Source organism: Seriola aureovittata, chromosome 7, assembly GCF_021018895.1.
Source record: "Seriola aureovittata isolate HTS-2021-v1 ecotype China chromosome 7, ASM2101889v1, whole genome shotgun sequence".
Classification (NCBI taxonomy): domain Eukaryota; kingdom Metazoa; phylum Chordata; class Actinopteri; order Carangiformes; family Carangidae; genus Seriola; species Seriola aureovittata.
Genome location: NC_079370.1, coordinates 26,221,218 through 26,245,849, shown reverse-complemented (window position 1 = coordinate 26,245,849; position 24,632 = coordinate 26,221,218). Strand labels below are relative to the sequence as shown.

Below are 24,632 nucleotides of genomic sequence, written 5' to 3'. Positions count from 1 at the left end.
GCAGCAAAGTGACAGTAAAAAGAAAGGAAACTGCAAAATGACAATAAAAATACTTAAAAAGATAAATAATATAATAATATAACATGTACGATTAAATACTTAAACATAAAAAAAACAAAAAAAGCAGATGTGTGAGTTACATTATTGCACATGATGAATTGTCAGTCTTTGGTGCGTGTGATCTATAAGCAGGTGATACAGTATGTATTTTGGAAGATTTAATGACTTGATTATCAGACCTGGACACACACTATAACTGCCCCTCCCCTCAGAGACACACGCTGTTGTACCTATGTGAAGCATCTTCATCAGGTATCAACAGACACCAGGGCCCAGTCTCTGCTGCATATCAATATTAACACATATCATCACAGATGATTCTTCCCATAATTCATTTCACCTTGTTATGGTCATAGCCTCACCCTTATGTAATCTGGGGGCTGCCATCTACGTCAACGTACAAAACTACAATTCTAAAAACTACAACTCCCGACAGCCTAGTGTGCGACACGTTCTGTGACGTCATCAGCAGACGACGCGGATCGTCGTCCCCGCGGTGTCTCCGCTGATTAAAACGGTGTTCCCTGTAGAGAAGAAGAGCCGGAGCGGGCAGTTGAGCTCCGGCAGCATCATCCATGGCGTCTCCGCTCAAAGTGTGCATAGTGGGCTCCGGGAACTGGTAAGGTGGTCAGCTACAGGGGCCGGGCGGAGTTAAGTGCCTTGTTCAGTGGCATCTGTGTGGAGGGGTTCTGGTTTTGAAGCAGGGGCGTTTCCAGCTCTGAGCTCTGCCTGATTACATTATCCCAGGTTGAACAGCTGGAGGGTGCAGCACTGAGAGAAACATGTAGCAAATTATTAGGAGCACCCGTCTGACACTGACACAGTCCTGCAGCGAATCCTCCTTTATGAACGCTGCAGCGCTCAGACTGTGTTGGAGCTGTTTCAGGTGTTGGTTCACCTGTGCCGTCACTGTCAAGGATGTAGTTGTACAGACAGATTTTCTCCTCAAATGCAACAAAATCAACACCAAATCATCATCTGTCAGTTGTCAGTCACACGAGTTACTGTCAGGTTGGTTTACATCACATCAGCTGTTGGCCACATGATGCAGTGATAGCGACTCTTCTGACAACAGAGCAGATATAAACTAAACTTTTCAAACAAACAGAAAATATGTTGCCATGGATACAGTGAGTTAAACTGTGCCTCGCTTTTTTTAAAGACAATGTTTGTTTACATTTTGGACAATGAAATGAACGGAATCATGTATTTTAAGTTTATTTTAAGGTCTCTTAAAATTAAAGAAAAAATGCAAAATGAAATGAAAAGTTCTCTTTAAATTAATTTCTTTTTTCTCCGGTTTCTAATCAGGTTTATGGAGGTTTATTTACAGTGGTGTCTGTGTGTTCAGGTCTGACTGAATCATGACTCAGATTTTTGTCTGGTTTTAGTTTCACATGTTTTTGGTACAAAGTGTTGATATTTGATGACTTGTTAAATGATATCATACAGGGCTGCACAATTAATCGAAAATAATTGAAATCACAGTATGGTCAAGTGCAAAATCCAAATCACAGGAGCTGCAATTTTTTTAATAAAGGTAAGATGCGTCACGTTGTTGTGCATTGTTAGCATCATAAGCATTGTGTTGCTACTGAGACGCTCCGGCCCACAAATCGTATTCTCCAGATGTAAAGGAACATGTTTTTTTGATAGAAGACCCCAAAAAAATCAAAACATCATAATTTTCAAATCTTTTTCAGTAAAAATGAAATGAAAAAATAACAATTCCAACTGAAAAAATAATCCAAGTATGATTTTTTTTTTGATACAATATGTGAATAAATGTAACCAGTAATATAAGACATGAGGAGCTCTCAGCCCCTTTTATTTAGTCAAAGTAGCTCTCAGGAAAAAAGAACAACCCAGTTCAGCATCACCACAGACTAAATCCTCCATCAACAAACCAAAAACAAATCAGTTCTCACTCTTGTTGTTTGTTGTGATTAGAGCTCACAGCAGTTTAGGGTTCAGTGAGATGCTGATTAATCGTGTGGCAAAGTGCGGGCAAGTTGACCCCCTGACCTCCCGACCTCTGCTGTGGTTGCAGGGGCTCAGCCATCGCCAGGATCATTGGAAACAATGCCAGGTCACTGCAGCGATTCGCCACCACAGTCAAGATGTGGGTGTTTGAGGAAAACATCGACGGCAGGAAGTTGACCGACATCATCAACATGGAGCATGAAAACATCAAGTACCTGCCTGGATACAAACTGCCAGAGAATGTGGTGAGTGTGCCCTCAGTCTTCATGAACCGACACTGTGCTCTGCAGAGCTCTGTGTCAGATAACACTCATCAGAACTGCATTTAATATTTCAAATCACTCAAATGCTGCTTCTGTGCAACTAAACAGAGTTGACTTTTTATCCAGATGCAGTTTGAACCCACATCAGCTGATCGGGTCTCACTGAGACCTCACCTCTGTCTCTGTTTGTCCACAGGTGGCTGTCCCGAAGCTCTGCGATGCTGCCGAGGGAGCCGACCTGCTGGTGTTTGTTGTCCCTCACCAGTTCATCAGGAAGCTCTGTGATGAGATGGTGGGCTGCGTCTCCACCAGAGCTCGGGGAATCACACTGATCAAGGTCAGATCTCTTTCATTGAGTCATGCTGCTGTTCTGCTTCACACCAGCAGCTCCACCCTGCACCACAGCACAGAAGCACGCTGTGTGAATGTGTCAGAGGACAGTGTAACTGTTATGTCTCAGAGGGACGGACGCCAACTCAGTGTCAGTCCCTGTGTGTGTGAATGAGGTATTTAAAACTTCCTTGTCTGAGGCTACGTCCACATTGTTACATTTTCATTTTAAAACTCATCTCTTTTGCTACGTTTTCTCCTCCTGAGTGGTGTGGACTCCAGAGTTTTCGAGCACCGAAAACGTAGATTTTTGGAAACCCTGCTGGACTTGTTTTGGAATGAAAACCCCTTACAAAACGATGACGTAGACACCCACGCTCCCTGATTGGGTCTCATCAGCCTCGACTACACTGCAACTGTCTTTGCTGTTCCTCGTTCATAGTGTTTTTTGCAACTAATCAGCTGCAGAGTAGACAATCACTACAAAGCTAAAATGGTCGTCTGGACAGAGATCGTTTTTGTTTGAAAACGCTGTTTTCAAATAAAAATGTAGTAGTGTGGACGTAGCCTGAGCTACTGTGAACTGAGGCTTTACCCTAACCTCATCTCAGAGTCAGCTGAGTGATGGCTCAACATCTGGAGCCTCAGCAGCTTCCATCATCTCAGCACTCTGACGATGAAATAAAATCATCCTGATTCTTTGATTCGTCACTGTACCAGAGGAGATACTAGAAACTATAAGCAGCCACAGTTGAACTGACGGCTTTGGCGCCTATATATATTACAACATGTTGCCGTAGTAATGGAAATCAAAGATCACTAAGCAACATTTAACTCGGCTACTTCACTTCTTCAGGAAACCCTTGACTCTTGATATTTGCTTTAGAGACGATTTAATATCAAATGAGCAGTTTGTATAAATCCATCTGTTACTTCAGCACCACGGACAGCGTCATGGTTTCATCAATACTCAGAGGATGGCAGGTGAACAACAGTTTGTGCTGACGTCTGAATAAACTGGAAAAATCTGTCAAATTATCAGGTATCTTTAACAAACATACTCAAAATCCATAAATACAGCAAACTAGTCTGTCTCCCATAGTAGACAGTTAGGCTGCAACAGTAGGAACTGTCAGCATAGACTCTACGGCATCGCATCACACCGCAGCCGTCACTTCAGCCATCGCTGCTTAAAGCCTGTAACCAGTAGGTGACAGACAGCTCACCTGATGTCCTTGAAGGTTCTCGCTCATACAGGCCATGATCATCCAAAAAGGGTTTAATCAAGTGCAGCTGGACTTGATTGTAGATACTTTCACCTCTGATCCAAGAGGCTTCCTCAGTTCTGACTGACAGGTGAGGAGACCCAGGCATTTAACCTCTGTGAGGTCGTTATCAAGGTCATTGACTTCTCCTGGTTCGTTAGTGCTCCTGCGTTAATGAAAGCCGTTGGAGTCACCTGAGGCCAGGTGTGAATGGAGGTTAAAGCTCCTGCACGACAGGTGGAGCATAAGCAGTGTGGTAGACCTCCTCCTCTGTTGAGGATTGTCTCTTCTCCTTCAGGTGTAGGTGAACTGCTGAGTCTTGGTCCTCCTGTGTTGAGCCATGTGTTTGTTTAGCTTCACATTCCTCGCTGCACTGGACTGTGCTCTTTAAGATGAACCGGTTTTTGTCTCTGTGTGTTTCTGGGTTTAAAAACTCAGGGATGTGGTTCCTGTTGAAGATCCTCCTGAGTGTCTCTCAGATACTCAGACACATACCGTATGTGATGACGATGTTGTTGCCTTTATTTTTTTTCTTCTCCACCCTCAGTGTCATGTTCTTCCTGGATCTTGTGGCTCATTTCACAAAGGTCCAGTTGTGTATCCACAGCTTTAAGCGTGTCCTTCAGGTGTTTGTGGAGCTGGACACCTGTTGGTTCATTATCAGCTCAGTGTTGCAGGGTTCTGATAACTCCTAGCTTGTGTTCCTGCTCTGTGAGAGTTACTGGTCTGTGCGGGTGTGTTTCCTGTTCACTCCGATGTGGAGGCTCCTGTCATCTTCTCTGAAGCTTATTGAGGATGATAGGAAAGCCCTTAAGTTAATGTCTTTGCTTAATTTATTTAAGTTAATTTGAGATGAGCCCCTTTTCGTCTTTCTTCTTTTGTGTTTTATTTATTCATTTATTTTATTATTTATTTATTTTGTATATGTATGTTCATGCTTATGCTGAACATCTCTTAGTTTTGGTTGGTTAGTCTTGGGATAGGTTGGGCCACAAAAGATCCACCAGTTGGAGCCTTCGTCGCCCGTTGTCTCTCGTGAGAGGACGAGCCTCAGGAACAGAGAGTTAAATAACTGCTGCAGCCTGTTTGTAGAACATATAACACACCAGGCTGCGTCTGCTCAGCTCTCTTATCTACGTTTCCACTGCAGCTCAGATCACTGTGATGAAAGCCCTGACAGCACTGTGTGTGTGTGTGTGTGTGTGTGTGTGTGTGTGTGTGTGTGTGTGTGTGTGTGTGTGTGTGTGTGTGTGTGTGTGTGTGTGTGTGTGTGTGTGTGTGTGTGTGTACAGTTGAGAAAAATAAATCCTCGGCTCTTTCCAGGTAAAAAAGCTGATTAAAAACTGTGGACGAGGCCATTATGGGTGGGGGGTGGGAGGTGGGGGTAATGGGGTGGGGGTTTATGTCACATCAGGCTTTAGGTGCTGCAGGCCTGGGACTGAGAGACCACGGCTGTACTCACAGTCGTGAGCCGAGAGTCAACAGCAAACTAGGCCACAGCTGTTCCCAGCTCACAGAGTGCTGAATGAAGCTAATCCTTCAGAATAAAAGCATCTTCTGTCAGTATCAACCTACAAAGAAAAAACTTTTCTGGGCCTGTACTTTTTCCTCACACTAGCTCATTATAAAAATGACAGTTTGTGGTGAAGGGCGTGTAACACATGGAATAGAATAGAATAGAATAGAATAGAATAGAATAGAATAGAATAGAACTGATTGTCCACCAGAGTTGAAAATTGTCTGGCTCACCAAAACATGAAATCATCTCGAACTGCTGGAACTGGGTGATATGACTTCAAATTTATTCTATTGTATTTATCAAACTTTGACTTTAATCATGATTTTCTTAGTGTTTTCTCTCATGTTGTCTGGATCTCCAGCTTCACTGTGAGTGAACGCAGACTAATGTTAGTTGGATGGGGCAGAGTCATGTGACTGACCATAGGTAGTGTTTATTTAAGGGGACAGTTCATCTTCTGACATGAGCAAGATGAAGTCAGTGAGAGGATCGAAATGTGGGTTTAGATACTGTTTCAGTTAATTGTCCATCTAATTCTCACTGGACATAAAACTGAGATTGATCTGATGGCACATCTGATCACATGTTGGACTGTGACTTTAAATGTATGGTACACTATATAAATACAAGGCTTATGTGTGAATATGTGTAGGTGTTTGATACAGCTAAAAGTATTACATTTATCAGCCTTTAACAAACACTTTATTTTTAGATTTAGTTCTCTTTCCAAATTGGTTCTCTCTCTCTCTCTCTCTCTCTCTCTCTCTCTCTCTCTCTCTCTCTCTCTCTCTCTCTCTCTCTCTGTGTGTGAGACAGAGCTGTTTCAATATTTCATCACCTGTCTGTCCTGCGTCACTGACTCTGAGCCTCAAAAGAAGAGTCAGAGGGTCAGAGGAAGATGAGACAGTTTGTCTGCTGTTTTCTTCATCATCATCATCTTCATCTTCTTCTTCTGCTTTAAATAACTGTGACTTTTTCTGAAGTTCAGACAAAAAGATCTGAACCCACACGACATTAACTCAGATTAATCAGGCACTGAACGTCCTGCTGCAGAGTCCCTCTTTTTCCCGCTCACCTTCCTCATGCAGTCACGTCTCCCTCACGTCCCTCTGTGTGTGTGTGTGTGTGTGTGTGTGTGTGTGTGTGTGTGTGTGTGCGTGCGTGCGCGTGCGTGCGTGTGCGTGTGCTTGCGTCTGTCAGGGGATAGACGAGGGCCCCGAGGGCCTGAAGCTCATCTCTGACATCATCCGAGAGAAGATGGGGATTGACGTCAGCGTCCTCATGGGAGCAAACATCGCCAACGAGGTGGCAGCTGAGAAGTTCTGTGAAACCACCATCGGTAAGAAGGATACTCCAGTCTGTGCAGCTGAGAGGAAACGACAGGATGTCATGTGTAAATAATAAATGGCCCTGACTCGATAAAAAAAAATCTGATATGTTCAATATAGAATTTTAACAATAATACAAAATAAAAAAACAACATTTTAATTACAGATCCAGTGAATTTGGTCATTAAAGAATTATATATACTGTGTGTGTGTGTGTGTGTGTGTGTGTGTGTGTGTGTGTGTGTGTGTGTGTGTGTGTGTGTGTGTGTGTGTGTGTGTGTGTGTGTGTGTGTGTGTGTGTGCGCACGTGTGTGCGTGCGAGAGGTGGGGTGGGGGTCTCTATCCTGAGCTGCTAATGCTCTCAGGACTACTTTCCTGCCATCAGCATCCTCTCCTGTGATTGGCTGATATTTTGACTCTCAGATATTTGTGGTCAACATCTGTCCACCTCTGGTTTCAGAGAGACTCATACTAAGCTGAAATGAAACCAGTGCAAATAAATTAGTTAAATTTCATAAATGAAATATTTAGTTTCTTTAATTTTATGTTTTTTTTCTTTGGTTTCTTTGGTTTGGGGGCGGAGGGTCCTCTTGGTGGGCTGCCCCCACCCAAACCAATGGTAGAGGCAAAACTGGACTCGAACACTCACGTCGTCAGTGCTCTCTGGTGGACAGACTGTGTCACTGAGGGAAACACAATATCTAATGGCTCTGTGTGCGTGTGCAGGCAGCAGGATCCTGGAGAACGGGCTCCTGTTCAAAGAGCTGCTGCAGACTCCAAACTTCAGGATCACAGTGGTGGATGATGCTGACACAGTGGAGCTGTGTGGAGCTCTGAAGGTACACACACACACACACACACACACACACTGATACAACCACAGTCACAGGGTACAGGGTGAACAGTGTGTGCAGGTATAGTTATTGTCTGTCAGTGTTGGAACTCAAACGTCGCAGGTACAGGTGTGACGTGTGTCAGGTAAAGACTTTAGGAGGAAAAACAATAAGTTAGTACTATAATAAAGGTAAACACATGCTGGTTCATAACACACTAACAGTACATCGCAGTAACAGTGGCTCTGTTGATGCACTGTTCATGTTTTAACACTGACTGTCTGCTCCACATTGTTTATGTCCTGCTCTGTTCTGGTGCTGTTGTTTTGGTCTCAACCTGTGAGATAACCACGCCCCCTCATTTGAATATAACAGATAGAAATACAAAGAGCTGGGAAATAGATGTGGAATTATAAATAAAAGTCCCCATAAATAAATAAAAAGGTAATTTTAAAAATATAAAGCTATTTATTTATTTATTTACAACTATGTTGTCTTAATCATAGTTAAGTTACAGGTGAGTGTAATGTGTGTGCGTCCTGACTCTGCATGTGTGTGTGTGTGTGTGTGTGTGTGTGTGTGTGTGTGTGTGTGTGTGTGTGTGTGTGTGTGTGTGTGTGTGTGTGTGTGTGTGTGTGTGTGTGTGTGTGTGTGTGTGTGTGAACAGAACATTGTGGCGGTGGGTGCAGGCTTCTGTGACGGGCTGCGGTGCGGTGACAACACCAAGGCGGCTGTGATCCGTCTGGGGCTGATGGAGATGATAGCCTTCGCTAAACTCTTCTCTAAGAACGACTGTGTCTCCACGGCAACCTTTCTGGAGAGCTGCGGCGTGGCCGACCTCATCACTACATGCTACGGCGGCCGCAACCGGCGAGTGGCCGAGGCCTTCGCTAAAACGGGAAAGGTGGGTGACAGTTTGACACGTGACTCAGTGATGCTGGGGGTGTTTCTCTGTGTTTCCAGTGTGATGCGTTTGTTTTATCCCTCAGAGCATCGAGGAGCTGGAGAAGGAGATGCTGAACGGTCAGAAGCTACAGGGACCAGCCACCTCAGCTGAGGTTTACCACATCCTGAGACAGAAGGGCCTGGTGGACAAGTCAGTATTCAACACACTGTCTGTCTGTCTGTCTGTCTGTCTGTCTGTCTGTCTGTCTGTCTGTCTGTCTTTCTGTCTGTCTGTCTGTCTGTCTGTCTGTCTGTGGTATTTAAAGGTGCAGTGTGCATCGTTTCGACCAGGACTTTCAGCAGTAGTTTGACATTTACTTCAGAATATTAGAGTAGCAAAAAATCTTTGTTGCCATGTGCAAACAGGAAGAGTGAGTCGTTGGTGATTAGACCCCATTGTGATGTCATCATATTGGAATAGAGGGAAGATGCTGTGCGTTGTGTAGGAAATCCCCCCTGGGGTCTGGACACCGGTGGTGGTCCTGGTGGTGAAATGAAGATCTGGAGGATGAGGAATGGCTTCTGATGAGCTCAGCCTCGGAGCTGGACATGAGGGCAGGAGGTGAAAGGGGAGGAGGAGGGTCGCAGCATCCGCCTGAAATGAAAGCTGATAGCAGGAGAGAGGACAGATTTAAAGTTTGACAGCAACGACATGATTGGCTGATTGAGATTGTGGCGAAATATGATAGGTTGACCGATTATGCCCACATCAGCTGATTACAGGGAGTGAGAGAGAAAAGGATTGTGATTGAGACTGAGGCATGAAGATAGTCCTCCTGATTGAGCTTACACTAATCTTCATTTGTTTCCTTGCTGACAGTGAGATGGTCAGATGGATCTCAGTCTCATGTCTGTGTGTTCCGAGCTGAAGTCAGGACTTTAGACTGGGAGCGGGGGCAACAGTTCGCCAGGCTCAGTCCGGAGTTTAAAACCTACATGCTGGATCTATTTCTTAGTGAACCACATTTCATCTGTCTGCTGTCACCAGGCGGCTTCACAGGGAAGCTGAACCTCTGGGCGTCACTTCACCCAGAGATACGTTCAGCATACGTTCAGTGGAGATAAAAACATGTCACATTTTTGTTTATGTGAAGATGAAACAAACCAGAAGCACCATAACGATCAGTGAACTATTTATGATGTTTGGTCAGTGCAAGGCTAACCTTCAGTCTCTGTGCTAAGCTAACCACGTCCTGGCTCCAGCTGCAGACATGAGACTGAAATCAGTCTCCTCATCTCAGTCTGAGCAGGAAATAAAAACTGTAAATACAGACGACATCAGAGATCAGTAACATTTACCTGAGTCAGCAGCAGCTGTTGTTAGTATGTGTTTTCTTGTGTTGGCTGACTTATTTATCTTTATGTGGGTTAGCGCTGAAATAAAGTGTCAAAAAATTAGTTGTAATTATTGAGAAATTGTTCAAAATATTTATAAGGGATGAACAATATGCAAAACAATTATATTGGGATTATTTTGATGATGATGTGATTTTGATTTTGTCAAAACTGCAGCTCTTGTGATTTGGATATTGCACTCGGCCAAATTGTGATTTCGATCGTTCTTCCGTTTTTCACAGTTTTCTGTCATTAACTGAAAATCTGTGACAGTGACAGAAAGATGGTGTTTGTACTATTGTTGACATTTTATTCACTAAACCAGCGGTTCCCAACCTGTGGACTGGGGCCCGCTGGTGGGCCACAAAGGTATTGCAAGTGGGCTGACAAATCGTTTGCAAAACAGTACAATTTTGGTGAAAGGATGTAATTATACGTATAAAAAATATATTTATGTATTTGTATAAGTAATGCTTTCAAATGTTTAAAATGAAATGATCTTTATAAGATTAATAATGTTTAGAAACCCCTTTCATTGATCATTGTATCAAAACAGATAGCTGGTTAGCAAGAGGAAGAATTAAAAGGAAAGAGATGGTGAATCGACAAGAAAAATTGAGCTTTCAGTTCAGTCCTGAATGTTTGATCATCATCGTTAAAATAAAAAGTGCTCAGTATTGTTACGGGGTCGGATGTGAGCCTCCTGCATTTTAGAGATTTTCAGGTGGCCATGAGTTGGAAAAGATTGGGAACCACTGCACTAAACAATACATGGATTAATCAAACTAGAAGAGCACTCAGAGAGCACAGGATCACTGTCAAACAACTTCCACCAGACTTAAGAGAAAAAAACTCAAATTCATAGTAAATGATCCAGATCTGCTCCAAGATGTAGTGTGTTCTTCTCTGGACCAGGACCCAGCCCTCCTCCAGGCCCAGAGCGTCAGTCCAGAACATCTTGTGAAATCCTGCTGACAAACAAACAGACAAATAATCAACAGGTTTATCGATTATGAAAATAACCATTAGTTGCAGCCATGGTGCAGATGAACTGTAGTATGACCAGCTGGTTATTATATATCAATAATATAAACTGGGCCTCAGATAATGGGTGGGGCTTTGACTGTCTGCTCCTCTTCATCTCAGCACGGGGTCTGACTCTGTCCCTCCTCTCTGCAGGTTCCCGCTCTTCACGGCGGTCTACCAGATCTGTTTCGAGGGGAGGCCGATCAATGAGATGATCTCCTGCCTGCAGAGCCACCCGGAGCACATGTGATCCACCTGGTGGGTCCCACAGACGCTGCTGAAGGGATTCATGTTCACACCAAGATCAGTGTAACATCAAGTCAGCCTCACTCAGCATGAAAAGATAATGCCTGTCATCATTTCACCTAAAACTAATGTGGACCAATGTAAACCAAAAACCAGAGCTGCCAGAATCCAACAGTTTTTTTTATTCGTTTGTACAAAAGAGGAAACTGCTCTGAGTCGTCGGGTCTGCTGACCTCCTCCATCCAAACGTGTAGTTTAACAGAGCAGACGTGCGATTCAGTGCTGCACGGTAGATATTTGACACTTCTCATTATTTCCTGTATCTGTCGAAGCCGGTCTCTGATTGGAGGAAAGCATTTACAGCGATCTCCACCTTCCCCTGGCTGGTATTTTCACATGGTGCTCCTCAGACCTTGAACTCAAATCCACCAGCGCCACCCTGTGGTTAAACAGCACAAAACATCAAGCTGTTGACATTTTAAAGGATGACTCTGGTTTATTACAACAACAATAATTTTTTGGACATTATATTGCCTTTAATCTGACAGACACAGAGACAGGGAGACAGGAGGGTCAGGGAGAGAGAGAGAGGGGCCACGGGTGGGACTCGAACCCGGGGCCGCTGCTGTGAGGAGTGAACCTAAATGATACGCACTCTCCCAGGTGAGCCACCGGGACATCCTCTATTACAGCTATTACTCACAGTCTTGACATCAGTAATGTTAATAAGACTGTACTCACCATATTAAATGAAGACTGTCGGTCATGTCTGGCTGTAGAAGCTCTTTGGGTCTCTGAGTTTCCTCCAGCTTCCTGAATACAAACTCATTTTACAGGTTTAAAGGTTTGTTAGTCAGACACAAACACAGACGTTAGCTCCTGAGATTAGCTGCCAGCTTAGAGCTCAGGATCAACAACAAACATCTGTTGTTACAGTTTGATGGACAGCATCATGTGCTGCTGCTGTTTCCACCACAGATGAACTAATAAGATGAATGGAAGCTGAATCCAGGGCGTGGTACTGTACACGCTGCTCATTAGGACACCTGTTGGCGCAGAGCCATGATTTACTTCTTCAAATTTGGCACAAATGTCCACTTGGACTCAAGGATGAACTGATTAGACTTTAGTGGTCAAAGGTCAAAGTCACTGTGACCTTACACAACCAAACCTTTTTGGCCACAACTCACAAATTCATTCACTAATTATGACACAATTGAACTAAAATGTCTATGAGGATAAATTGAAGTAGTAACATTTATATCCAAAAGGTCAAAGGTCAACCTTCACTGTGACATCATAATGTTCCGCAAAAACACTTCTGGCCATGATTCAATGATGTAACTCAGGAAGGAGAGACTGTGACCATATTTGGTCCAACTTGTCCGGTTGGCGGAGGGATACAACCGTGAGGTGGTAAATCTAGTTCTTACAGCTTTTAACTTGGTGAGAACAGCCTTATCATAACTGATTCAAATTATGGCCCCAGTTGCAACATTTAGACCCGATCAGTAATAAAGCAGAAGAGTCCTTTAAATGTCACATGACCTGGTCAGTCAGTGGGATGAAAAAGCTCCATTTCTCAGTCCACTCCACTGATGTTGTAAGATACACTCTGGTGACAGTCGTAGTGTTTATATACAGGTTTTGCTGGTGTAGTCTGTAACTGCAGGTGTCTCCTTTATGTCTGCTTGTTAATGAAAGATGGCGCCCTCACCCTGAACCCTTATTGATAACATATATTTCCTGGTTTGTGACCAAATGTTGAGGCGGAGCCTGTGTGTTGTCACTGCGACAGCACAGTGGTCGTCAGGTTCTCACATATCAACAGGCAGATGCTGTTAATTACCTGAGACAATTAAAACTACCAGCTGCTAAAAGCCTGCCTGCAGACACCAGCATGACACTGACGCCCTGCAGTCACGTCCTGCTCAGCACCATCAGCAGTGAACAATGCGTTGTGAAGAATAGTTACTGTGTTTCAGTATCTTGGTATTCATTTATTTTCTCTCAGGTAAACAGACAGGTGTGTTTAAAAATTCATAAATCCTATTGTACATGAGAAAAGACATGGAGCTCTACAAATCTGTTGCTTCTTAAATGGGTGACATACAGTATTTATGGAAGATAACGAGTGACTTCACTAACCTGCGCTATGTTTTGGTAAACCAGCATTATATCCATGTGAAATATATCCAGTATATTTCTGAGTGTTTCTCTTTAAGCTTCCTGATTGTTGCCAACTGTCTAACTCTGTCTGACTGTATGGGGCTCATTTGTATGTAAGTGATTTTTTTTTGTTTTGTTCAAGTTTCCTCATAGAGCTGTTGACCAGAGTGCCACATGGTCACTGTGTGGTAAACAGTCCCAGGTGCTTCTTAATTTACAAGTTTAGGGACGTGACTGTTGCTGTTCACTTCACAGTGCAGGGTCTGGAACAGGGTTCACTTCCTCCTCACTGCTTCACTGAGCGGTGACAGCTGTAGTCAGAGGTTTTGTTTCAGGGTCAGACTCATTCTTGTGACCGTGATACCTCATTAACACCCTGAGGGAACTTCTTCAGATTAGCCACAAACGATCACAAAGGCTGCGTCTGAAATCACTCATACTCCCACTATAGTCCACTGTACAGAGAGTCCACCATTTTGTATTGTTATATCAGTATACTCTATATAGTGGACGCATAGTATCCCACAATGCATCATGAAAAGTAGTGCGCAGCCGATGGTCGTGGAACAGTCCTCCTCACAGGACTCCCTGGATGATGAGTAGAGGAGTGAATGAGTGAGTGATTTCAGACACAAGCTTCTTCAGACTCAAGGATGAACTAATCAGATCTTGGTGGCCAGAGGTAAAAGGTCAAAGGTCAAAGGTCAGACAAAGGTGACCCCACACAACACCCTTTTGGCCACAATTCAAGAATTTATAGATTCATTATGACACCGTTTAACTCAAATGTCTAATAGGATAAAATGAAGTGATGACATTTTATATCTCAAAGGTCAAAGGTCAACTTCACAGTGACATAATGTTCTGCAAAAACACCTCTGGTCATTATTGAATGCTGTGACTCAGGAACAGAAGGAGCGGTTGTGGTCAGATCCTGAACTGGTGACACTGACCCTGATGTCCACCTTTTAACTGTTTAGGTCTTCTGTGCTGCTGAGTATATTACCTTACTTTATTATTCCGGACGGACATGCATGTGAACTACATCTTGACTGGTTGGTGGAGGTGAATGACGTGAAGTTCACCAGCACCGTCTCATGTGGACAGACCAGAGCTCACATTATCTTCAGATTGGCAGCTTTCAGTTCTTACAGTTGTTTGTGTTTTCATGTTTCATGTCACAGTCCATCCTCACTGTAGGTTAGTGTTGCTACACTTACACACACACACACACACACACACACACACACACACACACACACACTCACACACACGGATCTGACCTGGTAAAACTGAAAAATATAACAGATACTATAACTACGTACAAACTCTCCACACTGTGGTTTTAGGGGTCGAAGGTCTTCACCATGAGAGAGAACCGATGTTACTTCAGTCTGATTTTGCCTTTCTATGATTTGGACTGTAACATTAGTAAAGAGGATCCTGGTGTCTTTCTGTTTAAATAAAGTTGATGTTTCCTGCCTGTGATGTTTGAGATAATGAGTCCTGGTCTGAATAAACAACTATCCTCACTAATCCTAATCTCTGGGCTCCGCAGCACATTGGATTAAATGAAATAATGACTCTCAGCTTTAATTTGAGGTCTAACTACTTTTGTACATAAACCTCCAATTCTATGAGAAACAAAGTGGAAAGGTTCATATGGATTTAAATTTATGGTGATATTTTGGGTCTCTGTTGACTCTTCCCATTTTAATTCTTCACATTTGGATATACAGTATTACCCTTTACCTCGCTATTGGCAAGATGACGTATTTCACTTTAGTGGAAATTTCCTATGGCTCAATCTATTTCTGTGGCTTGAGGATGTCATGTATTTTGTTAAGTTAGAAAAGATAATATTCTCGGTGAAAGGCACTTTCATAGATCTCCTCACACCTTCCCTCCCTCCATGCCCAAAGTTCTTCTTTCTCCATTTATTTTTTCTTATAAATTTTTTTCTTTATTTACTCTAGGTTTTCTATATAATTTTCCTTTTTTCACTTTGTATTTATTTGTTAGTTATTACAAATTAATATAGTAATTAATATAAGTATTTGAATGTTATATGTTTTTTATATTTGATATATTTATTTATACATTATAGTTTATTATTAGTATATTATTATTTTTTATAAAGTGACAGTGTTTGTGTATATTGTATACCTCATGGCCTGGGGGATGTTCCTGCCATTAAAAAACTTGTAATCATATATTTCTATATTCATTGTTTTATCCTGAATAAAAAGATTATTACAAAAAAAAGAGAAAAAATGTAAATAAACAGACAGACATACGGTATCGTACCTGGTGATGCTCTGTAGCCATCTCCACCTGCTTGTTTCAGTGGCTTTTGGCCTTCACTCTTCAGTTAGTCGAACACATGTTGATGTCATGTAACTCATTTTACCATCCAACAATGTTCCAGTCTGAAAGCCTCGTGGTTGCCTCTGCACTTTTCACTGGAACAACACATGAACATCTTTGAGGAGAAATCATATGATTGATCACATCTTACCTTTCTCTGTGATGGCAGACTCTTCAGGCTGCTCCAGGTGTGTCAGTTCAGAACAGCTGCAAACACTTTGGCCCAAAAAACAAACTGGTTTTATCCTTTTATAACATGATATTTTTCATGTTATTACTACACCAAATCTAAAAACTGTATGTGAGAATGTGAGTATGACTGTGTGTCTGTTCACCCTGTGACAGATCTACACTGTCCAACTCCCTGCAGGATTATAATCAGGTTTATATAGAGGACGAGTGAACGATGTGTCATCACAAGCATGAAATAAAACTTAGCAATATGAATGAATGATATTTATACGTTAAGATGATAGTGTTTACCATGTCAGAGAGATTGTACAGGTAAATTAAACTTTGGAGTACCTCAAAGGATAGAATATTATTCATTTTAATATTTAATCACTTTAAGCATCAAAACTGTGATCTGGCTGAAGATGAATGAAAAACAAAAATAACCTCAAACTGGAGCTTGTATTTCTTATTTCTATATTATAATCTTTGTGTCTGTGTCACTGATGAGCATCTGACCCATTTAGGGGAGAAGTGGTGTTTTACAGATTCAATAGAAACATTTTATACAAACCACAACTTCACAATAAAGCCACCATCAAAACTGATCTATATAACGACTTTTTTTCCCCCCAAAGTTTTCATTTTAGTTGATTTTGTTGTACAAGGTGGAGCCATTTCAATTGTAAGTAGTTGAGAAAGATTATATCATCTTCCTGTAAAGCAATAGTTCTATTGTTAGACAGACAAACAGCAGTTGCCAGAAGCAGCTCAGGCTGTCACTGACTGTCCTTTCACCTGTTTGATTGGTTCCGTTTTTTTCTCTCAAAGTTTTACATTTTTAATTCTTGTAATATTACAACTTTTTATCAAAATATTAATTTTTCTTTTAATATTACACCTTTATTCTCATAATATTATTACTTTTTTCTTTAACTATGATTTAATTTTCAAATTATAACTTAATTCTTGTAATATTATGACTTTATTCTCGAAATTTCAGATTTTATTTTTCCTAAATGTGACCCTAATTCTCCGTGGTAGAAATAGCGTTTTATTGCATTAATTAATTGATTAATTAATGCATCTATTTATATATTTAATTATTTATATCTTTATTTATTATGGTATTTTTGGTCCTCCAAAGTTAACTGTCACTACTGGTCTGCCGCCACACTCCAGTCCAGCCGGGGTCACAGAGTCCGGCAGACTGGTCGGAGGAGACACCGAAGAAGAAGAAGAAGAAGTAGAAGGGCGGTCCGGAGTGGACTAAAGGACCTGACCAGCAGCTCCATGGTGAGAGTGAGGGCGGAGAGTCATCTGTGTGATCTATTAACACCGTTAGTTGTAACCTGCGAGCAGTGAGCAGGTGAAAAGACTAGCTGCTGACAACTGGAGCAGCCTCTCTCTCTGCTGGTACCTGACATGCTAACTGCAGGAGCTAACTGGAGCCATGTTTTGTTGCTGTCGTTGAGTAGAAGTCACAGAGAAAACAGCCTGAACCAACCAGAACTAACCTGAACTAGCCTGAACTAACCAGCGATGACACTCCAGCCTCTGCAGGGAGGTTACGTGTTATCTTGGTTAGTTAACTAGCTGTTTAGATTAGCTGATGGTGGGTCATCTAAAGAGCTACATGCTAACGCAGCAGCTAAAAACAAAGCAGCCTAAGCTGCTTAATCCTGGACGTTTAGTTTCAGGTGCTGTTATCACCATGGTAACATTAAAGATTTAATTATCTGTGTGGAGCAGGGTTATTAATTTCCCTCTGACGTTGGTTTGAACTAATAATAACACTTGAAGCTGGTCAGACTGGTGACACTGGTCAATCCTCCCTGTGACACAGGACCGTTGATGGACGGGCTGCTGACGCCATGATTTAACGCTCCTCTGCTGACAAACAGCACCAGCTATGTCTGTCAACTCCCTCCTGCGATGCACCATCAGGTAACACTGCTGAACATGTTGTGAGACCGACCTGAGCCTTATCTGCAGAGTGTCAGCTCCAACTTTTAGCTCAGGAAGCGCTGAGGTTGACATGATGATGATGATGATGATGATGATGCTACATGAAAAGTAATCAGGATCAGTTTGTCAGTGTCTGTATCAAATGTCATGGAGATCGATTCAGTGTTTATGGTACAGACATAATAACTGGTCAGATGACTCAATATCACCATGTGTTTAACAGTAACTTTAAAAAAGCTAAAATACTATACATATTCTGACCTTTATGATTAACAGTATAAAATTTGACAATAAAAGATACTGTGTACACAACATGTGTAGGATTTAAGCCATGCCTTATTAAAAGCTCCAGATGCTCCAGATGGTCCAGTTTGAGCTTTAGCTGCTGCAGACTCATGTAGACTTCAAAGGACCTCAGTCTCTGTTACTTGTATGACTGAACGGCCGCTTTGTCGACTTCCTGGATGGTCACTGGTGACACCCAAATATCTAGTCCCAAGAAAATCCACCACCAGCTTCTCTGTCTTGTTTGTGTTGAGCTGGAGGCAGTTCTACCAGAACACCGTGCTTCATCAGATTCCAGTGTTCATCTTTATCTGTAATAATAAAATATGGATCATGGATTTGACAATAAAGGAGTTTATGTATGAAACACAAGCTAAAACGATTAGTTAATCTTTATTAATCAAATCAAAATGCCAGATGTTTGTAGTTTAACAGCCTCACAGTCACAGAGGATTTTTAAATTTTCACTCTCTCACTGTTACAAACTAAAACTCAGGATTTAAACTGTTACAGGAAACTGGACAATCACAGTTTGAAATAAGCAATAGAGATAGATAGATAAGCAATAGATTAATTAATAATCAAAATAATCTTACTGCTAACTGTGACAATACCCACACCACCCCTGACTATAGTCCATTAAGGAGAGATCAAATGGTAGAGAATAATAAAGTAGCAACAGGGAGTGAGAAATAGGTCAACGTTCACCTGTAGAGGAACAAGGTAGAACGAGAGGGAGGAGATCACTTATCTGTATCACTAATACTTCATCTCTTCCTTCTCCACTCTAGATGGGATGGAAGTATAAACGGTTAACCTCTGTATCTCCGTCTGTGCAGGCTGAAGAGGAAACATGTGGCCACACATCTGGCCCAGCTCAGAGCTCTGTCAGGGGCAGATGCAGTCAATGCTCTCAGACCTTTTTATTTTGCTGTCCATCCTGACTTCTTCTGTCAGTATCCCAGAGAGCGGGTACGTCTCTCATGTGTCACGGATTGTTTAGCAGTTCAGAAATGAAAATGGATGTCATACAGTTTAACTTGGCAGTGATTTGCTGGTGGAATAGTTTGTGGAAGAGGCATCTTCACCCCACTGCGTTACCTTTAATGTTAATGTGTGTTACAGGAAGTGAATGAGAACTCATTAAAGAGGCTAAATGGCTACCTGGAGAACCTGCAGAAGCCTGGGTCAGTCTCAGTTCAGCCAATGAAGCTCACCTTTTATGTCAGGGACACAAAAGACAGCAGTGACCTGCAGCCAGACCTCCTCACCTCAGGTACAGTGTCCATTATTATTGCTCATAATATTTTTGTAGTTGTATTTTTAGGAGTCTAAAATCTCCTGCCTGGTTCTCAGGGTTCCGGTCAGTGAGTTTCACCCTGCACACAAACGATGTATTGAGCACAGTGATGAATGTGTTAAAGTCCTGCAGCCTGCCTGTGGAGCACATGAAGGGACTGAAAGCAAGAGCAGAGACAGCTAAAAGTCCACCTGAGGCGGGGGTGCCTTTCTACAGACCCATCAAATGGGATAAGAGCTACTATACCTTCACTGGCTTCAGGGACCCTGAGCAGGAGCTGCAGCAGGCCAGGAGGGTGGAGCCTACACTCAGGTGAGAAAGACCGGACCTCAGCTCGCAGCTACAGCTGACGCACGTGCAGTGACTAATGTAGAGCCGTTTATCAAACCTCAGTACAGACAGGGAGCATCAATTATTAGAAATGGTTCAGCTCATTACCATCCTCTAAGACCACAGACTGCTGTTCAAGTATATGGGAAAGTGTGTGATATACTGTAAGTGATATGGTCTCAGACTGGATTCCTTGTGTGGATCCACTTGTTGATTTCAGTCACCTCAGAGTGGGTTCATGTTTCCTTTTCTTTGTCAGTTTGTGGCTGAGAAACAACGAGCCTGAGGCGACAAAGAACCACAGTGCTAGTCTTCCTCGGAGAGAGGAGCTGAACAGACTGAAGAAGGAGCTGTGTCACAGATTTGATCTGGCTGATATCAGGTACTCTGCTTATTCCACTGAGAAAGTGCTGTGAGAACTGTTAACAACACTTAAGTCTACCTGTAGTCTACCTATAGGTGTGTACTCACCTGTCTGAACATTATGCTGAGCCTTGTTCTTGGCTCAGTAATCAGCAGCTGAGCAGAGCCAGTGTGCTTTGGTTTACAGAATTGTAAAGTTTATAATAATAGTAAACATATATGACTGGGACTGTTGATCTTTAATTAAAGGCTGTGTACATGTTACCATGGTGATGTGTGGTGCAGGTGGCAGCGCAGTTGGGGAGTCGCCCACAGGTGCTGTCAGCTACAGAGTCTGAGCCGACTGTCCCAGCAGAACCCTGAGGCCCTGATCAACCTGCAAGGTACAGTCTCAGTGAAGAGAGGGCAGCTGTGCTAACATCTGACTGTGCTCACATCTGTCTATACTAACATCTATCTGTGCTAACATCTGTCTATACTAACATCTATCTGTGCTAACATCTGTCTATACTAACATCTATCTGTGCTAACATCTGTCTATACTAACATCTGACTGTGCTAACATCTGTCTATACTACTATCTATCTGTGCTAACATCTGACTGTGCTAACATCTGTCTATACTAACATCTATCTGTGCTAACATCTGTCTATACTAACATCTATCTGTGCTAACATCTGTCTATACTAACATCTGACTGTGCTAACATCTGTCTATACTACTATCTATCTGTGCTAACATCTGACTGTGCTAACATCTGTCTATACTAACATCTATCTGTGCTAACATCTGTCTATACTAACATCTGACTGCGAACATCTGTCTATACTAACATCTATCTGTGCTAACATCTGACTGTGCTAACATCTGTCTATACTAACATCTGTCCGTGCTAACATCTGACTGTGCTAACATCTGACTGTGCTAACATCTGTCAATACTAACATCTGTCTGTGCTAACATCTGACTGTGCTAACATCTGACTGTGCTAACATCTGTCTGTGCTAACATCTGTCTGTGCTAACATCTGTCTGTGCTAACAGCTGACTGTAATCCATGTCTCTAATCTCAGTCTGTCTGTGTAATCGTAGCATATGTCAGTCTCCTTCAAGGTTTCATATAATCAACACACAGCAACAAAACCATGCAATAAATTATTGATAACAATTCATTTTTAATTAATTATTTTCTTCCACCAAACAATGTAGTTCTTCAGTGACATCTAGCAGAATAGTTGCTGAGCAACATAGAGACACAGCAACACACAGGAAAGCATGTTAAAGAGTGTGATTATTAATATTTATCTGGATATCACCATTAATTGTGCCGTTGTTGAAGTATTGGTCTCCTCTGTGCTGGTACAGGTGTGTGTGAGACTCTGGACAAGTGTGTTTTAATTGTGCAGTGACAGAATTGAGGGCATTGCTCTCTTCTCTCATTGTAGTTTGGGCGCCAGTAAAAATTGCCCCAGTTGTCACTGACATGGTTCCCCTGGGCTCAGCATCAGAGAGTTTCACAGCTTCCCTCTGAACCATGGTCCACTTTTTCTGAACGGACTTTACTGTCCAACAGCAGCTAAACAGACAAGTAAAGTGTAAAGCTGGTGAAAACTTAAATCTGTTCCTCCACCTCCTCTGCAGGACACACCGTGGTGTTTGCTGACCAGTCAGGGATGAACGCCTCTGGACATGTGATGTTGGGAACCATGGATGTTCATCACCAGTGGACCAAAGTAATGCAGCTGCAGAGCTCCTGCTGTCACATGACCCATGTGCGTCCTTCTCTGTTGTCTGACCCCTCCTCTGCCTGTATCTCCAGCTGTTTCAACAGCTGCCCAGCTATCGCAGCCTGCAGCAGCAGACAGACTGGCTGAAGGAGAGGATCAGCCTCCTCCTGGGTGGCACTCAGGTGGTCCACTTGGAGAGGCTGGGACCAGTTCAGCCCATCGCCGAGCACTACAGCACCCTCAGCATCTTCCACAAGAACCTGATGTCCCGACGGCTGCGGCTGCACCCCAGGAGTCTGCAGGGGCTCACCATGCTGCTGGAGAAGTAAGCTGTCACATCTTGACTCACTGCTGTCAACTGTCTATAAGATATAACTTGTTGTTTGTTGTCCGTCGCAGTGACCGTTCCAACCCCAGTCTTCATGAGATGGGGCACTTCATCATCCCCACCAACTGTGACCCCCCCAAGCTACAGGTCTTCCTCCAGAGCCACGCCCCCGAGGCCAGAGAGCGCACCCAACGCAGAAACCAGTGAGTCCAACATACCACGTCATTCTTGGTATAAAGTCTTGGAGTTGGAACCTGATTCCTAAACCCTGTTCTCACTGGACTTGTATTACCCAGAATCCTCATGGTTTTTCACAGAGGAGACGAGGAGAAAAAAAAAAAAATTCTTTCTCTGAGACTCATAGATTTACTAATAATTATACATTATTGTAAGAAATATTTTGTTGATGGCTGGCAACACTATAAAGACTTATTGCCACAATCTTTTAAAATAAAAGCCTCAACCTCTTGGTTACTACGTCTGGGTCTGCTTAATCTTTTGCCCGTGTCTGTAACTGTGTGCACTGTGCATGCTGACTGCTAACTCTGCACTGGTGCTAAAACCTCAACTTTGCTAGTTAAAAAAACACATATACATCACCCAGATCAAACCTGTTACTTATTATCAACTTTCACACGTTTAAATATTAAATTCTCATGTTTCAGTCGGTAACTGTCCCAAAATATTTTTGATTTTAACGATTATGTGCAGCCCTGACTGTACAAGTGTTTGTGATGGAACAAAAGTGACCTGTCACTGACTCTGACTTGTTTGTTTGTCCAGGCTGCAGGCGGAGGAGGAGGCTGTGGTGAAGCAGTGTCTCCAGAGTCTGTCTCTGAGGAGTCTGTCCAAGGAGCCCAGTGTCAGCTCCAGTCAGATGATCCTGTGCTGTAAGAGGCTGGTGGAGCAGCGCTCTCCCCTCATGCAGGGCCTCCACGTCTGCATCTCTCACTTCTACTCAGTCATGCAGGACGGGGACCTGTGTCTCCCTTGGGACTGGAAGAGCTGAGCTGGAGAGACCCGGTCTCAGCTGCAGGATTTGACTCAGTCCAGTATTTTTAGCAGTGTAATGTTGAGACAGCAGGTAAACTGTTTATTAGATGTCTGCAGGTCACAGCAGAGTCACACCTGTCACTTCTCAAGGGAAACCTTTGTTAGGCGGTTCATTCAAACTGACCAGTGTGGGCTCATCCAATCAGAAGCACTTTATCCTCCCGCTGGAAAAGCCAAATAGAAGCGACCGCAAGCTAAACAGGTGGGAACCAGAGACAGAGGTGCAATATGACTGAATCTGTTTTCAGACAGGGGCTGACGCATTGTTTGACAAAGTCAGTATTTATTGTTGCTGTGTGACGTGTACTGAGGAAGATTTAATAATGGTTCTGTTAAAGGTTCAGTCTGTGAAATAAATGAAATACTAAAGCACCACATTCAGCCCCTGGGTCAGAACTGGTCATCACTCTGACTGACACAGGAAGAAGGTTCAGTTTGCTTCAAATGAACTGATGTGTAGAGGAGAAAACACACCTGACCAACCGCCAATCTGACCAAAAGCAAACTGATCCCCTTCAGGTCAGTATCGCTGCTGTAGGAGAATCCAATTCAGGTTTTTATAGAGCTCAGACTATACATGTCAATATAACTAATTTATATGAAACTGACTGAGGGGGGGCCTCATCACTTCAACATTAACTAACCTTATACAGTGTCACGGTCTAAGGTGGATCCAGCACCTGAAACCTTTTTGTGTCACAGAGACTAACCAGGACTGGTCTTTAGAAACACTTCCTGTTAACACACACACACACAGGGAGGTGGAGTTCTCCTGTGATCCCGACTGTGTCTGACATCACTCCATTATTCACTGCTCCCTGTTAGAACAGACTCAGTAGTGAGAAGTAAATTGAGATTTCAACATCATCATCACCGACGACTGTACAGCTACAGCTGTACGTTTAACATCTATAAATCGGGGGTCATCGTGTCCATGACATGGAGACAGAGGGTAGAGAGCAGTGACGGAGAGATTTCAGACACAGCCTCACATCTGAACTTTGTAATGATCCCACTGATGTGAAACACTGATTCTTCTCTAATAAAAAAGTTCATTTCAGACCGGACTGATCATTCTGACGTTCACCTGACTCTGACTCTCGAGAAACTCGGTGATAACAATGTAAATTAATAATCTCTCTACACTGTGATAATATTGATTGAATCATGTAATAACTTTTTAATCCACATTCCAGCTGTGCTCCATCTATTTGTAATGTATTATATAGAACAGAGATATTTTCAAAGTGGGAGGCGGGCCTCACCGGGGGAGGTCCTCAGTTATGTCTTTGGTTTAGTCTCAGGTTGTCAAACTGCAGTAACAGTCCATCATGGCTCTAGTGTTGAATGTCTATGGGATCAAATAACATAATCATGATCACATAGGCATCCAGGAACTGAGCGAAACAAAACAATTAAACTATGGTGGGGTGAGGGGA

At 42.8% G+C, this 24,632-nt stretch overlaps 2 protein-coding genes across 9 annotated transcripts; both read left to right on the top strand.

The window, feature by feature from the left end:
- The first annotated feature begins 531 nt into the window (after nt 1-531).
- gpd1l (glycerol-3-phosphate dehydrogenase 1 like) lies at nt 532-14,844 on the top strand. The gene is made up of 8 exons (XM_056381370.1): nt 532-679; nt 2,111-2,288; nt 2,503-2,643; nt 6,621-6,759; nt 7,475-7,587; nt 8,249-8,485; nt 8,571-8,677; nt 11,041-14,844. The coding sequence occupies exons 1-8, from the start codon at nt 636-638 to the stop codon at nt 11,135-11,137; spliced, it is 1,056 nt and encodes a 351-aa protein (XP_056237345.1). The 5' UTR covers nt 532-635; the 3' UTR covers nt 11,138-14,844.
- A 2,162-nt stretch (nt 14,845-17,006) lies between these two features.
- Nucleotides 17,007-24,253, top strand: tcaim (T cell activation inhibitor, mitochondrial). 8 transcript variants are annotated; one of them, XM_056381031.1, is made up of 11 exons: nt 17,007-17,136; nt 17,687-17,787; nt 18,933-19,065; nt 19,219-19,369; nt 19,450-19,705; nt 19,983-20,105; nt 20,372-20,469; nt 21,727-21,818; nt 21,905-22,137; nt 22,212-22,343; nt 22,924-24,253. In XM_056381031.1, the coding sequence occupies exons 2-11, from the start codon at nt 17,753-17,755 to the stop codon at nt 23,147-23,149; spliced, it is 1,479 nt and encodes a 492-aa protein (XP_056237006.1). In that variant the 5' UTR covers nt 17,007-17,136; nt 17,687-17,752; the 3' UTR covers nt 23,150-24,253. The 8 variants fall into 8 exon arrangements, with proteins under 8 accessions (XP_056237006.1, XP_056237010.1, XP_056237009.1 ...); XM_056381034.1 differs by lacking the exon at nt 17,007-17,136 and adding an exon at nt 17,191-17,209; XM_056381033.1 differs by lacking the exon at nt 17,007-17,136 and adding an exon at nt 17,194-17,256.
- Nucleotides 24,254-24,632: the final 379 nt, after the last annotated feature.